A 16,545-nucleotide genomic window follows, 5' to 3' on the forward strand; every position below is an offset into this window, starting at 1 on the left:
CCCCAAAAAAACTCTATGGTGGAGCTGGAAAGAGACTATGTAAAGCGGCTTGCTTATCACTTTTTGAATGATTCATTAACCAGCATAATTTAATCTGCCACATGCCCGGTTAAATTCCAGTTTAACAATACAGTGTGTGCTACCTGTTTTCCAGAAACATTACAAGGAGTGAGTAATAAAAAGTTAAGCATTAACCAAGATAAGACAACCATGTAACTACAAAACTGAAAACTATTTTTAGGTCTTTTGCTCAGTTCACTTTTAAAAGTGTCCTGTAATTCACCTCATGGAGTGGTCTCAATTAAATATAACTTTATTTAAAATGCAAAATGTGTTTTTTCTCTTTTCAGAATTTATCGGATTATGAGCTGAGCCGATTCAAAATAATGCATCAGCCGTAAGTTTCTCATTCTTATCTGTTTCCCCATGAAATAGCTAATGTTCCGTTGTACTCTGACAATTTCTCTGCTAATAAATAAGGAAAACTGTGATTTGAAACTTGTTCGTGTAAAGGACTTTAATTGATTGGGCTGGAACTTGCTCAGGATAAATATGCTGGATGGTTTACAAGAACTGTTGTCCAAATCAGCTGACAAGAAAGTCTTTTCTACAGCAGCTGCAGGGTGATAGTCCTCCCAAAACAAACAGAGACAATGTTAGGAAGTACAAGTTCAACTATTTCTGGAATATGTAAGCTCTTCTCTTGTACAGAGTATGGAGTGAAATTTTCAGAATTGGCTCATCTACTGCCGAGATACCAATTTAACTGACAGAGAACTTGGAAGTCTGGATGTAAATGTTATATTGAAAATTCTGAAGACTGAAACTTTTGAGAGGTAAAAATCAGGCCAGTGAAATGACTGGGATATCACAGGAAGGGCATCATACAGTGCTGTATACAGTATTACTGACTAGTGCCAGAACAATAACTGCTTACCCGAATACCTTAATGCTCCAAGGAGTTAAAAAAAAAAGAGTCTAACCCTAAAACACTGAAGACTCTATTGTCCATTCAGAATACCTTCTCAAATATTAGCTGGTTCTGAAGTCCAGTAATAAGATTTAAAAGTCTGATTTACCCAATAATACTGGGTGCAGATGTCAATAACCAAAAGCTATTGCTACTAACAACTTGTGGGAACTGAGTGAAAGATCTTTATATACATGGGTGATGCATTTTTGACTATAAATTTACTGCCATATTTATAGACAAAGTTTCGTGTTAATACTTGTCATTTTAATAAAATACTAAGTAAGCAAATACAGGTATAACAGATATGAACTTCATTCATATAGTTTGCGAAAAATCGAATCCATTTAGGATAGCCTTAATGTTCAAGTATATTATTTCTCTTGTATTGCTGCGCAGGAAATAATATTAGGGAGTTTCCTATATGAGCCAAACAAACTGGGAAACATTTGGTTTAATAGGGAGTGAGTTGCTCTATTTCACTTAATGGCTGTTATTATTCCACATAGCAACCTTTTCCTTGCTGAGAAAACATGAAATCTATTTACAAAACAAGAATTGTTTTCCAAATCCCACTCTATTGGTAAGAATCTAGAGGAACTTGGAGGCTTTTTACCCATTAAAATCATATTCCTATTGATAAGAATTTGATGAGTGTATAAGTTAATATTCTTCTGGGTGTGTTTTAATAATTAACTAGAGGGATAAGGAAAATGCGAGAGGAGTTTCTGATGAGGTAATTGAGTCTAACAGGATGTCATTTTGATAGGAAAGGTAGAGAACATGCATATAAAGTCAACCAAGGATGTGACCTCTGTTTCTGTGATATACATGACTTCTACAATATTGGGGCCCACAGAAATCTACTGAACCGAGACCAAGAGCTGAGCTTGTACTGATGTGGGCTTTCAGGCTTTGACTTCTGAAAATGTCAATGGGAATAACAAGGGTGTTTTGTAATAACAAATCTGCTGTCAAATCAACAAAAGACCAGAGCAGGTCCCGTCCAAAGTAATAAACTCCTGTCATAGAGTGCATGTCGGGTCCCTAGCACCATTTCACTATAAGATCTGCTGCTATTACATCTTACTAACTGCTATCGCAAAAATTGCCAGTTTCTAGCATGCAAACAGTTTGCAAGTTTTAGCTGGAGAAGATGTGCATTGATCTACCTGAGCCAGATCAACAAGTCTGTTCAAATCTGTACATACTGCAGGTACTCCACAACAGACCAGAACACTAAGGACAGACAAACAAGAAAACGGCAATTGCCAGACAAGTCAAGACCAAAATCCTTTTTCCTCCTGGCATAACCAGAGCTTCAGGTCTCTGCCTGGTATAAAACTTTCTTCCTGGGGCTTCATTAGGCAGAAGCTGGTTCTTCTGGAGTGCCCCCCGCTTCCCCATCCCAGTTCTCATTAGTGCAACACTTGATGTTCTCTTCTTAAGATGTTCTTGATGTTCTTCTTAAGAACTTAATGTTCTTCATAAGAAAGATTTTGAATCTAGAAGGCTATAAATACTTTGCAAATTAAGACATGCAGTTGTTCTACATTCTGCTAGGAGAGCCCACAACTGTACCAGGACCAATGTGCATCCACACACAGATATAATTCTCTGACTCCTGCACTGAATACCTCCACTAATTCCATGAAAGTCTCTTTTCCCTCTAGTCAGTATTATACTTATTTTCCAGGGGGAAAAGATAGCAGAGGGAAAAAAAAAAAATAAAAGATATACGGTGTATATCAGTGATATACATCCGTAATTTGAACACATCTTGAAGAAACAACATAATTATAGCTCAGTGACCTCATTGTAGATTGTCCAAGACTTACTGTATGAGAAGTTTATGTACAAGTTGTTTCACAACACTCTCAGCTTACTCAAGTTTCACTTTCCCAGGGCCCATGAAATTAAAAGGCATCTTTTACAGCTGATGTGATTAGAAATACATCTTAAACTAAGCTCAAAATGAATTTTGCTCAGTTGAAAACTGTTTTGAACAGTTTCGCAAAGCCAGGATGAAATCTTTCATCACAAAATCAGCTCTCTCTAAAACATGTGTCAGTTTGTGAGGCAAATGAGAAATCTTCGCCGGCGAATCAAATATGTCAAGATGATGTCCTGATGATGTCAAGACTTAAGTTTATCATTTGTATATATTGACATGCAGTTCTGAAAGGTCTTGGGTGAACTGTGGGTAAGGAACACATAATTATAAGCTTCGTTTAATTATTATGTGGGCAACATTTAAATTCCTTTTCTTGAAATAAACATCTACCAATTATCAGTGCTGTCAAAAAATATTACTTGTTTATTTTACCAGGAATTTATGGTATATGCAGAAAAAAATCGCTGTTCGAGAATCAAGTAAATGTCATATAGTTGACTGATTTCTAGATTACTTTCTAACATCTATTTTTCATTTGTTCATAATTTTTTAATGAGATAACTCCAAACTGAAATATTTCATCCTTGCCTTCCAAGACAAGGAAATCTCATTTTTTGACACATATGAATAAACTCTGAATTGTAAGAGACGTTACATATCAAGAAAGTACCTTGTAATTCTGAGATGTTCCTCCTGAAATGTATGCACTTGCATAATTCAAACTGCAAGGACAAGAAACATTGCGCTCTCACTTCATTTTCATCTTCCCTCCTACACCTGTCTTCTTTTATTTATTCATTAAGGAAGACAAACAACCTAGTGTGGAAAAATCACTTTTCAGATTCTTTTTACAGCTATCAGCCCTTAAATTCCATGAACAAGTTACTCACCCTTGCTCCAGGCCAATGCACCAGCTACAAAAGCCTGGCTCCCCTCCTACCCCATTTGTAGCTGGCTCAAGAGAGAGTTCACAAGGCAAAATCTTTAGCAGTAAGGGTGTCTAATAATAACTAAACCTGGATCTGATAGATGTGGTTTGAGACCTTGCTTTGCTACAGATTTTCTAAGTAAAACCAAGAAAATTATTTTAGCATTCCCTGCTTCCTTTCCCACCTGCAGAACGGAAATAATAGTATTTCCCTATCTCACAGGGGTGCTATAAAGGGAAAGCATCAAGAGTTGTGATGTTCTTACTTAAAATAGTAGGAAAAACTGTAAAACTGCACGGCAGGTGAAAGCCACAAATTGCTTTCCAAGGCCCCATTCACAAGCAGTGATGCCACAGGGCCATGAGAGGTGCATGCACTGAGGGCATCAGGATATTGTGGAGATAACAGCTCAAGCAGTACCCAATATTACCATCGCTGCGGCTGCCAGACAGACAGGCTGGCAGGCCACGAAAGGTGACAACAGTCCAAAGGGCAAAGAGGCCTCTGCTGGCAGCACTAATTTGGATCTGCTCATGACAGAGATTTACACATCTTTGTTCCACTGTCTAGTCAGACACTTGAGAGCATTTTTAACCTGTTGTCCATGCTTCTAGCTAGAATCACTGTTTCAAATGCTTGCACGTAAAATGTATTTTCATCTGTTACAATTTTACTTCTCTTTAAAAACACAAGAAAATAGGAGGCACAAACTTTAAGGCAATAGTTAAGCTTAAGAATAAAACAAAAGGAAAGTCAAGAAATAAAATAATGGGCTTCTAACAGGGTGCAATGTGAAATTGGAATGACATGTCAATAATTTTCTAATCCTCTTTTTTGATGGAAGTGGGGGTTATTGATATTATAATTAAATGTAGTCCTAGTTAATAAAAGTAGGGTGTGCAACATCACACTTTCAGTTTCACTTTGAAATATTTTGATTTCTTGCTCCTATGTTTTTATTTCTATGGATTACTTTGCCTAACCAAAGAATTTAATATTAGAAGACTAATACTAATAAAATCCATGAGATTTCTGTCAGAACTGGGCTTTCCCTAATACAGAGAGCTTTTGCTGTCTCTTTAAGTGAGATACAGCAGTACAAAAGTCTTGTGGCCTTCTACATTTGGACTTTCTCCACCCCAGAGAAAGTTTCAAGATGAAAAAACATTGGTGGTAGATGACTTCTACCCCAATGCTTAGTAGTCATAAAAGGTTTGACCCTCTCCTTGGGATATACCATCGTGGATTTTTAATTACTCTTTTGCCTTTATATACTAGTGCTGACTCAGGTTGAATGTTTTATGTCTGAATAGGTAGATCTAGTTTTCCATAGTTCTTGGTGTAGCTTAAATGCCACATTAAAGATCTCCAGTTATTCCCTGACTGAAAAAGGCCGGGGCTGCAAATACAGAAAATACCTATTCACAAAAAAAAAAAAAAAAAAAAAAAACACTGTATCTAAAAGAGACCAAAAAAGGTTTCCAGTACCTAACCACTCTAGTGTCACAGAAACTATATACGCTCAAAAAAAAAATAAAATAAAATAAAAATAAAAAGGCATTTACATATAAAATATATAGTATGTGGACATACATATATGAATGACATTAAACCATATTTTTATCTATTATTTAGAAAAATACTAAATACTGCATGTTTGACAAAAGTCTACTCAGGCATCAAATATTTGCAGAAGCAGAGAGTGTTACACTCCTCCTGCAGCAGAAAGGGGGCAACAGACACTTGCATTACAGCAGGTTCTCTTCCATCCTGCCATGAGCAACCAAGACTTTTGCATGACACCAGTTCTCTGAGAAGGAAGACCCCCTCACAGCAGGTTGTGTACCAAGGTCTTCTAGAAAGGTCACTTGTGCTCTTGTAACTAGACTGTTCACCATGCTGTCTTGTATCCAAAGCCAGACAAAACTGTTATTCTGAAATAATTTTTGAAGTGTTTTGCCAAAACTTAACAGTGAAAGAATGGGAATATTCATATCATAACATTGAAAGCTTTGTGGCACCATCATAGGCAGCATGGATTTGAACCTGAGACCACAGTCTAACCACAGCACCTTCCCAATCTCAGCTGCCCAGTTCATGTCAAGTACCTAATCAGGAGAACACAGACAGACAAATTCCAGTCTTGTGAACCTGTAACTGGGCATTTTTCTTAGCCCCAAGGAAACCCAATCCAATCTTCCAGAAAAGTTTTACCATATTTTCCATTTCCTTTACCATGGTTTTCCATTACTCTCTTTTCTAGACCCTGCTCAGCACAACTTCTAAATTCGAAAATTTTAATTAGTAAACTTTGGCCAATCTCCCTTCATGGTGCCTTACCACGTTGTCCAGTTGTCTATGGAATGATGTTTCTGAAGGGATTACAATAACATTATAGAAGTATTTCTTTAATATTGGAAACACTATGCTCATTTTTAGGGATGTTAAGCAAGCTATATCACAGACTTTTTGATAAAGATGTGACAGATTATTGCTGAATAAAACTAGGTGTCTATTAATCCTCTTTGAAGAGTAAGAGTGGGTCAACCTCTGAAGAAAAAAGCATAAGCTGGTCCAGCTGTAGCGGAGCCCAGCTCTGTGACAGTCAGCTCAACCTCACTAAACTGTAGTGAAAGTAGAAACGTTTATCTTCATTAGTACTCTTTACCAGCCTATATAGCAATAAGGTATCAGTCACAGAGCAACTTGAGGTGGGTATCAGAAAACAAGAAAAAAGTGAGAGGTCACCTTTTCATGACAGAGACCCAATCTAGCTTCTTATGTTTGTATACAGAGCCAGAAGCAGAACCAGGAACAGAAGCTGGTGCCTGACTCACAAACCGGTTCTTCAATATTGTCATGTGTCTGGACAGGATCTTTTTCTTCCCCCCTGTCAGTTGATTTGCTTTGCTTTTCTCTATTACAAGGCTGTACTCAGACCACAGAGAACAGGTTGTTGTAGTTTCGATTCACTGGTCTTTCTTCCCTTTTAGAAAATCATATTTGGTAGTCAGAAAGTGCTGCACCTGGGACTCAAAATTCAGAAGAAAATAACTTCTGGCTCATTCAAGCAATGAAGTGTGAAGAACTATTAATTTATAGTCTCATTTTAACAGAATTCCACATGTGCCCCAGCTCAAATACTGCGCAGAAAACAGAACAGATGTCCTGGCTCATTTTGCTCCAAGTCTCTAAACAGAGTCCTCTCATTTTTTGAAAGAAATACAACATTTAATATACAGTGTGTTATCAACACATATGCTCGCTGCAGGAGAGACATTTCATTCTTCTTGCTTTAGACTAGCCTCTGTGAAAACAAGTGAAAATATAACCTTTTTCTGCTTTTGTATAAACATGCAGAGCTTAATTCACCAGTTTTTATGTTTGTGCTCGATGGCAGGACATGCACTATGCCTAAGATAACGAAGGAACATACTAAACCCCTTCATTCAGCATTTTATGAATTCAGAAATGAAAAGAGGTCAGGTTGAAAGCTGAGATACGATGCTAAGCCATGAAAACTGCAATGTGGTAAAATGGAGTCAGCTAGATAAGCAGAGTAGAGAAGTTGCAAGATGAGCTGCAAGGAGAAGTTAGGGACAGGAGGGCCTGTTGCAGCTGCAAGTCAGACAGTTGGTGCCTGTAACCAGTCACTTGAAACAGCTTCAGGAAGGTCAGTTCTGCACAGCTGGCCTGGCAGAAGCTGAAGTGCAATTGGTAGGAGTGCCACAGCAGCCCTTTATGCTACATAAATTCAAGACCTGAAACCCAACCGCCTGCACAGCTACAGGTGGCAACCCATAGAATAATTCAATTTGCCCAAAAAATACATATATTTCTATTTGCCCCAAACAAACTTAGAAATCATGTAAATATATACCTCTTTACTAGCACCTTCCTCTTAAACTCCATTTCCAACAACAACGTCAAGGTGGGGAATAAAAACTTACCATAGAAACAGCATGGACACTGGCATGATGGTCCTCATGCATATCTACATGGTGGATGGTGTTAACACCCCTTCAGCTCTTGATTCATAGCATCAGAGAGCCTCTGTGGGTAGATCACCTGTAGCCGCCTAAATACAGACAGCACCATACTGCACATATTTAAAGTGCAGATTTTAGAAAGAAAAGTCAGATTCAGATTCCCAGACCACCTCCAAGCTGGTTTTCTCTAACTTTCTGTTTTTCAGAGCATCTGTACACTTGCATAGGCCAGCATAGGAGCCAGCATAAAGCAGAGAAGCTGCTTGGCTGCCAAAGCAGGAAAGCAGCATTGCTGGACACTGCACGTGACCTGAAGTGCCTTGTCTGTGTCTTGTTTCAGAGATTGCTCAGTTGTTACCAGCCCTGGCACCGTACTCCACCACACAGTGTAAACACACCTTGACGTTATGCTCTTGATGCTTGTTTACAATTCTTAGAAGTAAAATTCAGATATGCTGTGATTTCTTGAAGAGGTGAAGTCTGTTAAGGCCAGACTACAGCCAGTCTCTATACAGTAGTACAACCTTCCCTGCAGCGTGTTACAATTTAGGACTATTCAGATCAGCTCTCTCAGGTCATTTTATTCACCTTCAGGAGGACAGAGGGAAGGGACATTCTCCTAAGCTGGGAGGCAGCACAATCTCCTGCCCAAAGCTGTCTTGGTCTGGGCTAAGACTACTGTTAAAATGATAATGAAATAGTAAATATTGAATCTGTCTTAAAAAATATTTTATTTTGTTCTTAAAACAAGCTATGCCTGATTTTTCAATGTCTGACAAGCTCCTTATGTTCCTAATAGTCCAGTGTTCTGGAGAGAAAAAATACAAACCTTTTAGATATTTTACAGTTCTTGTATTATTTTTCCTAGTTTCCATTCTCCTTCCCTGATTCTATTACACATTTTAGGCAGCCTCCCATGACATCCTTGACAGAGCATTAGGTCTCGGTTTCTTTTGCCACTTCAGTTTCCCCAGCCACCTGCTACCACAGCTCTGTCATTTCTCCTATTTAGTTCCTTACTGTCCAGTTTCACAGCTTTTTATTATTATAGAAAGCTCACAGAGTTTTCACAATAACCTGAAAACTATTTCAGTTAATTTACCTTACCATACATTTCATGAAAGTCATCAGATCCTCTCATAAATGCCTGATCTAAGTGATATAATTAATTAAATTTATCAGTATATATCTTCCTTATCTCATTCCTTTGGCTTCAGGCAATTCTTCTCTGAAGAAATACAAGGAAATACAAGACACATCCATGCTGTTGCTGTAATGAATAGGTAATACTGTTCAAGATCACGGAAGTAAGAGGGTTGTTGAAATGTCAGCATGAATTATCAGCTATATTCCTTTTAGATTACAAATACAAATAACGTTTAAGAAATTATTCATATCTAAATGTTTACCCACCAAGGACCTCTCTTATTTATTTTTTGTCTATGCATAGCTCACAAATAAATAGGCTGAAATACACTCTGAAAGAAATATACGTATCAAAGACAAACCTGTATCTATTGCTGTACCTTTTGGATGGAACACCACAGTCTGGGAAAACCCCACTTTCTGTACGGACTTGAAGTGTTGTTCATTTACAACCATGGCATAGCTCCAGCAGATACCTGGGCAGGCTTAGCATTTCTCCTATAACACTCTCAAAATTTTGCTTTTCTATTATGACATCCCTTTCTACTCTAGTATTCTTGTATATTGGCTTACTTCAATTTAAAGTAAATCAAACCTGGATCAGATCAAAGGTCTAACTCTTATGACATTTGTGGCATTAGACAGCACCAGTGGCCTAAGGAAGAAGAATGAGGCAAATGGGTGTGGGTGGTTGCCTCAGCATACATGTGTATAACCAGTACATCACTATATTAAGCTGTTAAAACACTCCAATGGAAAATGCTGAAACAAATAAATATACAATTTGATCTTTAATAAGTCTTGGTGGTATCAGTTCCAACAGGAATAATAATAATAATAAACAACAAACAAAACCACTGTAATTTCTTTAGAAGCTCATGATACTTTTATGGAAGAAAAGTCTTTTCTATAAAAGGGGAAATTCTCCAGTGAACAGGACGGTAAGAGTTAGCAGACCTCAAGTATGGCTTAAGCTTGAAATAAATCACAATCCTTAAGAAAGAATTACTTTTAAAATTGTTATTTCCCCCTGGAACACTCTATTATAACACTATTGCCTTTCTATTTGCTAAGTGACATGAAAATGTTATAGTATAAGCCATAAAAATAATATATTCCTTGTCAAGAGTTTCAAATTACAAATAGTACTTAGGAGTCTCATTTTTATTCATCAGTCTGTTCATAAACATATTCCTAGCTCAAAATTACTGTAGCAATAGTGAACAGGACAACTTCAAATGCATGTCATTCTTATATTCCAGGCTGAGCTCTACAACACACAGAACATTTAGGTACCCAAGTCCATGCTGCAGATGTTGTTAAAATTCATTAATGTTCAGCAAAGAAGAACCTCACAAAACTATCACTTATATATATTATTTCTAAACTACCCAGTCAGAAATTTTCTTTAATCCCCAAATATTTTTACATTTTAATTTCCTCAGTGTAGTAACCTTCTTGTTCTTTATTAAAACAACAAATAATGAAAAAAGATACGTTTGTTAACATGACTATCTGCAATACAATGAATAGTCAAATTTAAATACATGTCTCTTTAAAGGTAGACTTCTATCAAATTTTCTTTCCTCTTTCACTTCTCCCCACATTCTCTCCTCAGATTTTGAATCTGAAGGGATGACCAAAAACACTAGAAGCAGTTATTCTGAAACCCAGTGTTTGCTACTAAATGTAGTTTGGTTTTTTTTTTCTCTCAGTGTACTCTGAGAGTACAACAATGCAGGCTCTTATGACCTCTAACTTATGAAATAATTATTTTAAATGGTATACAACTAATTCTTCAAAATAAGATACATAAAGAATAAGAACTCACTCTACTATAGTATGCCACTCCTACTCCTCTGCTACTGTTTTGTAGTCTTAATGCAATAAAAGTTACCGTGTGAACATATTACTTAAAACAATTCACAAAATTTGCAGTCTTAGATTAACAGACAAATTTCATGTCTAGAGTTACAAGTCTGAGCAATTTTTCTCCACAGACAACAGTATTCTATTAGACCCTTCATCTCATGTCAAAGCCACATAACACCGTCATTGATAAAATATTAGTATATTGTTATTTCACATAGTAGTTTGCTACTTTTTAATTAATAAGATATTTTCTTTCTTTAGAAAGTCCTCCATCCTCTTGATAACTTCAGTGTCTTTTTTCGAAGGCAACATTTCAATTCCGCTATACTTCTGTGTCAGAAGAATTTTTGGAGCTATTTCTGTTCAGTGACATTATTGCTCCCAGAGCACAGTGTTCTAGTAGGGGATAATTCCCAGTTATCCAAGAAACAGAAGGGAGCAGCCTTAAGGTGATGGAAATGCACAAACATAGAAAAGACCAAAGCAAACAAACAAACAGGCAAAAAACAATTTTTTGCTTGTTTCTAAGCAAGAATGAGATAATGCTCAGATAGGGATTATTATGGTCAGTAAAGCAGTGCAGACTACCAACTTGTTCCAGAGAAGAGATGCTTCAACCATTTTACTTGGCTGTTTGTATTACAGGCCAGTGCAGGAGAAAAGTGGTTTAAAAACTGCCGTTTTTTCAGCATCTTCCAGGTGCTGAAGGCATCATGAGAGGTGTGAACATTATCATTGCCGTATAGAAATAACCTCATTTTCAGATATTCCCTTCATTTTGAAGTTTTATGCAACTTCTTGTCTGTGTGAGTATATGGAGTGATTTTTGTCAGCAGAGATGCAAGTGTATTTAGACTACTGCATGTCTGAGTTCTGACTGATGCTCTTGAAGGAAGGACTTGCCAGGTTTCAAATAAGCCCATGCCACTGCAGCTTCACTTCCCTGGTGACACTCAAAGCTACGTGAAAGCTAGCCAGTTATGAATATCTGGATTGCAGTCACTCGTTAAGTTTGGAAAGGGTAAGATTTGCAGACCAAGCAGCAGCACTACTCTTCGGAGGCACTTTTCTCCTCCATAGCTGTCAAATGGCTCCAGCACAGGTCACTGCCTCCAAGGCAATCTGGCCTCCAACACTTTTAGTTTACCATTAAATAATTAGTCTGTCTGAAGGAGCAAGTTTTGTATTTCTGTGTGCATGTGGAACAGATGACGGCAAAACTGAAAAGCAGAAGTGCAGCTTTTTACACAGTGGGTTTGTCCCCAGGGAAATAAAACACATTTTTTCTGCAGGTGCTAAAATAAATTTGCTCAGAAGCCCCCTCATGAGAAAATCCTACTAAATTTACTGTTTTCGCATCTTTGCCTACCCCATAGTACAAGCCCACATGTACTGCCTGTTTCCTCTAGTGAGCCTAAAGACAAACCCAAATCCCTTTCAATTAAATTTATAGTTGCATTTTCAAACGCATCATCTACTAATATAACTATTTGAACAACTTCAGTAGTTACTATCCAAAGTGATAACAGATTAAAGCTTTAAAATTTCTACAGCAGTTGCTAGGAGTCTTCCAAAATTAATGCTGTGTCATTGAGCCATTTGACCCATAGTGAAGAAACTAAAATTTCCGAAAATAAGTATTATTTAAAAATTCTTGGGACAGAAATGTACCTTCCTCTCATCTGCTAAGACACAACTAAATGCCTATGTGTATCTTTTCCAGTACAAGAAGCAATGTTTTCTGGTTTAAAAGAGCTCATATGCATCTTGGAAGTGGAAAACGTAAAAATAAAATCATTCGAATAGACTAGTTAGTGAGAACCTGAAAGCAATGCTTGGGAAAAACAGAGATGTATTATTTTAAACATGAAACAGCAGTGTGTTCACCTGATTATAGCAATCAGCAAGTTGTAAATACATAGAAAGTCATGAGGAATCATGTTCCATAAACTCATGGTTTCCAAACACCAGCTATGGGACACTGAACGGTAAGTTAAGTAGGCAGTGTTATCAACTGAAATAGAAATAGAGGGGAAACAAAACTATATCTAAAATGGCACACTTTTAAACAATAGGGTTTGAGTGCACTTTTGGCACAGTATCAAGTACCACAAGTTTGCATTCAGACCCAGATGATCAAGCACAAAACCCACCCAGGCAGCATGTGACAGGCCAGTGCTAACAGCACGTTTCCCCTTCAATCGCTCGCTGTCTCCATAGCACATCGATGGCACAGTTTCCTAAGGATATTCTGAAAGCAGAATAGATCAAATATGTACAGAATACTTCAAATATCAGGCCTTTACCAAAAATTAAAGCCTGCAACATTGCTACAGATGCCAGTTCAGATTCAGGTGATATGAATTTGGACTATTTTCCAATTCAGACAGAGGTGGGAGCAATTTGGGCTACTTTCACTTAACTTCCACAGCCTTAAAAAACTTAACTGTAGTAATTATTTTCTGACTTTCATGTGAATGCAGACTGACTAAGCCAAATTCCTACTAGCGTCTGCCTTTACATCCACATTACACTGTTTCAATGTTTGGAACTCTCACCTTTAGTGCTATCCCAGTAGTAGCAAAACGTCAGAGAGCTCAAGCAGTAGACTCAATTTTTAAATAGAGGTCTTTACATATGAATAAACACTCTTTTTGAAGCAATTATCAGTCTAAGAGAGAACTGAGACAGCAAGTAGATATAGGTAAGGAGAAGTAACTCTAAGCTACATTAAATATTATAACCTCAGAACAGTAAAACCAGGCAGATATTCTGAATTAGATTTTCAGTCATTTTCCATATTTCTCAGAAAAGCTTATATGGTTGCTCTTTAGTCAGAACTTCCTGAGGGAAAAACCAAGCAAAAGATCAAAAAGCTGTCCTTTAGAGAGTAGAACGTGCAAATTCTGGTTTCCCACATTCCCCAGAAGTGCAAAAGTCAAAATGAGCAAATATACTAGCTTCTTAGCAGGACAGGTTGCGCATGAAATCCACCTAAAAAACTCTTTCCTATAATGAGAAGTTCCATTGTTGACTCCTGAGTATTTCTAAGAATATTGTCTGGTATGATCTTCTCCATTAATGTTGGAGACAAGATTTTACTAATTGGGAAAGGGTTAAGAAACGGGTTTTCTAGCATGACTGAGAGAAAACATGAGTCTTATATGGTCGTGGTACAGATAAAATTGAAACCTCATTATCAAACTGATTGCTTACATCAAATCATGTTTCTCAGCTGTTTTATATACATTGAAGGCACTAGACTGTATCTGTGAGCATTAATGTAACCTGTAAAAAATAGCTTCCTCTTGAAATAGTCATGCATAACTCGTTGAGATTCTTTGATGCAGCACTGGCTCCTCAAAGCATTACAAATAAAAATAAATATAAAGAAGATTTCTTTCAAATGGATGTCTAAAATTAATCTATTTGCAGTTCTTTTTATTCACCTTCTTAATGCTCATTTTTTTATGCTACATAATTTATAAGCCTCAGCTCGTTATTTTAACTATGTGAAATCTTAGATGTTTAAAAATGGCAGCTTCCGTGCAAAGCTGTATCAATATACTGGCTTGGACTTTTCACACAGCCTGATTGCCCACCTGTCCTGTGTGCTACAGCTCCTGCCTGGGACATATTCCTAGGCTTTCTTGTCATGCAGACAAGGCTATGGGAAGGTGCTGTTACATCTCTGAGCAACACCCCATTGTGTTCAGCTTCACAGCTTCAGCTGCCAACCCAGATCAGGAACTCAAATAGGCTCCTAGATTCCCTAGGCTGAACATAGTCATAATCTGTAATCCACATGAAGATAACAACATGAATGGTCTTCCTAAAAGTAAGTTTATGAACTTACTTATGCAAGATATGGATATGTATAGCTGATATTTTATAAAATATTTAATATTGTAATGTGACTACTACCGACATCAGTAGCTTCAGCAGGAATCCCTGACAAAACCCAAATCATCATACAAACCACATACTGGCAGGAATTGAAGTAGACAGCATTAATTTCAGTGAAAATCAGAAAAAAAAAAGAAAGAAAAAAAAGTCATTGAAGGAGTCAGACAGAAATTTTCAGTCAAGAAAAACTACCACTGTTGTCAGTGATAGTACTCAAACTCTGGCTTTTGCCTAATGGTTTCTCCGTTAGCCCTGTAGGGAGGTACTTGTTCTGATCTAGGAACACCACTTACCAAGGACTCAAATGCTTCTGGGGGAGTTGTCCAAACATTTCTTGAACTCTGACAGGCTCGGTGCCATTGCCACTTTCACTGGGGAGCCTGTACCAGTTCCCAGCCACCCTCTCAGTGAAGTTTTTCCTGATATCCAGCCTGAGCCTCACACGACACAGCTCCATGCCGTTCCCTCAGGTCCTGTTGCTGTCCCCAGGGAAGCAGAGCTCAGTGCCTGCCCCTCCACTCCCCTCATGAGGAAGCTGCAGGCCGCCATGAGGCCTCCCCTCACCCTCCTCTGCCCTGGGCTGAACAAACCAAGTGACCTCAGACACTCTTCTTACGTCTTGCCCTCTAGAACATTCACCATATTTCTTGCCCTCCTTTGGCCACTCTCTAGTAGTTTTATGCCCTTCTTTATTGTGGTGCCCAAAACTCAACACACTACCTGAGGTACTCAAGGTACAATAGAGTATAGGAAACTGGAGCCTGGAGTAAACAGGAAATATCTGTCAATTTACAACAAATTTTGACCAACTGAAGGTGCGATACTCACAGTCTCAGCCTGTTGCACTGAGTCTGGATTTGACCATGTCCTGATTACCTCATCTTAAATAGAAAATAGGTCTTAAATAGAAACCAGAACATGGCATCAGTGAGGCAGAATGCACAAGGAATGAACCAGGAGAAATAAACTGCAGAAAATAGCAGAAGAGGTTAAAAAATCATTTTAGTTTCTGAATACACAAGATAAAGATGTTGGTTTTTTAAATCTTTTTTATTTTTGGGCATAAGAGGAGAAATACAGTCATATTGGGAGAGGATGAGAGAGACAAACCCAAACTAAGCCACAACACTTACAGTGATGAGGAAATGATGTTGCAACAGTCAGTGGCATTTAGATTATCCTTCCAAGCATTAAGAAGGTCTTTCCAAAAATTTAAAAGGCAGTTTGAGCAACAATAATAATAATAATAATAATAATAATAATAAAAAGTATCCATATTCTCTGAACCATCCTGCCAAGGGAATTTACTGGCAAATCCTACATTACCTGTGTTGAGTAATGGTGCAAGGAACTTACCCTGTGAATCTGTAGCCATACACAGGAAAATTAAAGTACCACTACCTACCTACTCACAAAAAAATGGCGGAGTCCATGACAATGCAGGTTCTTAAAACATTAAAGTGCCCTTTAGGTGAAGAGTTTGAACAATAAAATTCCAGAAGACCACTACTGCAGGAACACATCTGCAAAAAGTTTCGTATGAGACATCAAAACCTATTCACCTGGGACACTACTGTCACCCCCATGCCCCTGGGACCTGCCCTTACCTCTGCTGGGCAGCACAGGCTGGTCCAGGCTGCCAGGCCACATCTCAATGGCCAGCAGCACTTGCAAGTTGGCAGCTGTGCCTCCCAACTGTCCCCATTGGCCCCAGATGTGCCAGGGACCACAGCAGTAGCACAGGCATCCCTCAGAACAACCACCCCTCTGCCAGCACTCATGCCTGGGGAGGAGGGTTTCATGTTAACCCCTGTTATGGCCAAAATGACATCCACGTGG

General features: G+C 38.0%; 2 protein-coding genes across 7 annotated transcripts in view; one reads left to right on the forward strand and one right to left on the reverse strand.

Moving 5' to 3' along the window:
* Positions 1 to 16,545, reverse strand: part of DNTT (DNA nucleotidylexotransferase) — a 168,808-nt gene that overhangs the window by 149,538 nt on the left and 2,725 nt on the right. The window contains exon 1 of one of the 2 annotated variants that reach the window (XM_067000582.1): positions 7,744 to 8,144. The exons of the other annotated variant lie outside the window; for it this stretch is intronic. The gene's annotated coding sequence lies outside the window, so the exon portion shown is untranslated. Of the gene's footprint in view, positions 1 to 7,743; positions 8,145 to 16,545 lie in introns of those variants that run through there. 2 annotated transcript variants of the gene reach the window in all.
* The window catches only part of BLNK (B cell linker), a 100,541-nt gene that overhangs the window by 33,173 nt on the left and 50,823 nt on the right, over positions 1 to 16,545 (forward strand). For all 5 annotated transcript variants that reach the window (XM_048060700.2, XM_048060697.2, XM_048060699.2 and 2 more), the window contains one exon: positions 351 to 397. In XM_048060700.2, coding sequence (XP_047916657.2) covers positions 351 to 397 — 47 coding nt within the window. The remainder of the gene's footprint in view (positions 1 to 350; positions 398 to 16,545) is intronic.

This window comes from Anser cygnoides, chromosome 7 (assembly GCF_040182565.1).
Source record: "Anser cygnoides isolate HZ-2024a breed goose chromosome 7, Taihu_goose_T2T_genome, whole genome shotgun sequence".
Lineage (NCBI taxonomy): Eukaryota > Metazoa > Chordata > Aves > Anseriformes > Anatidae > Anser > Anser cygnoides.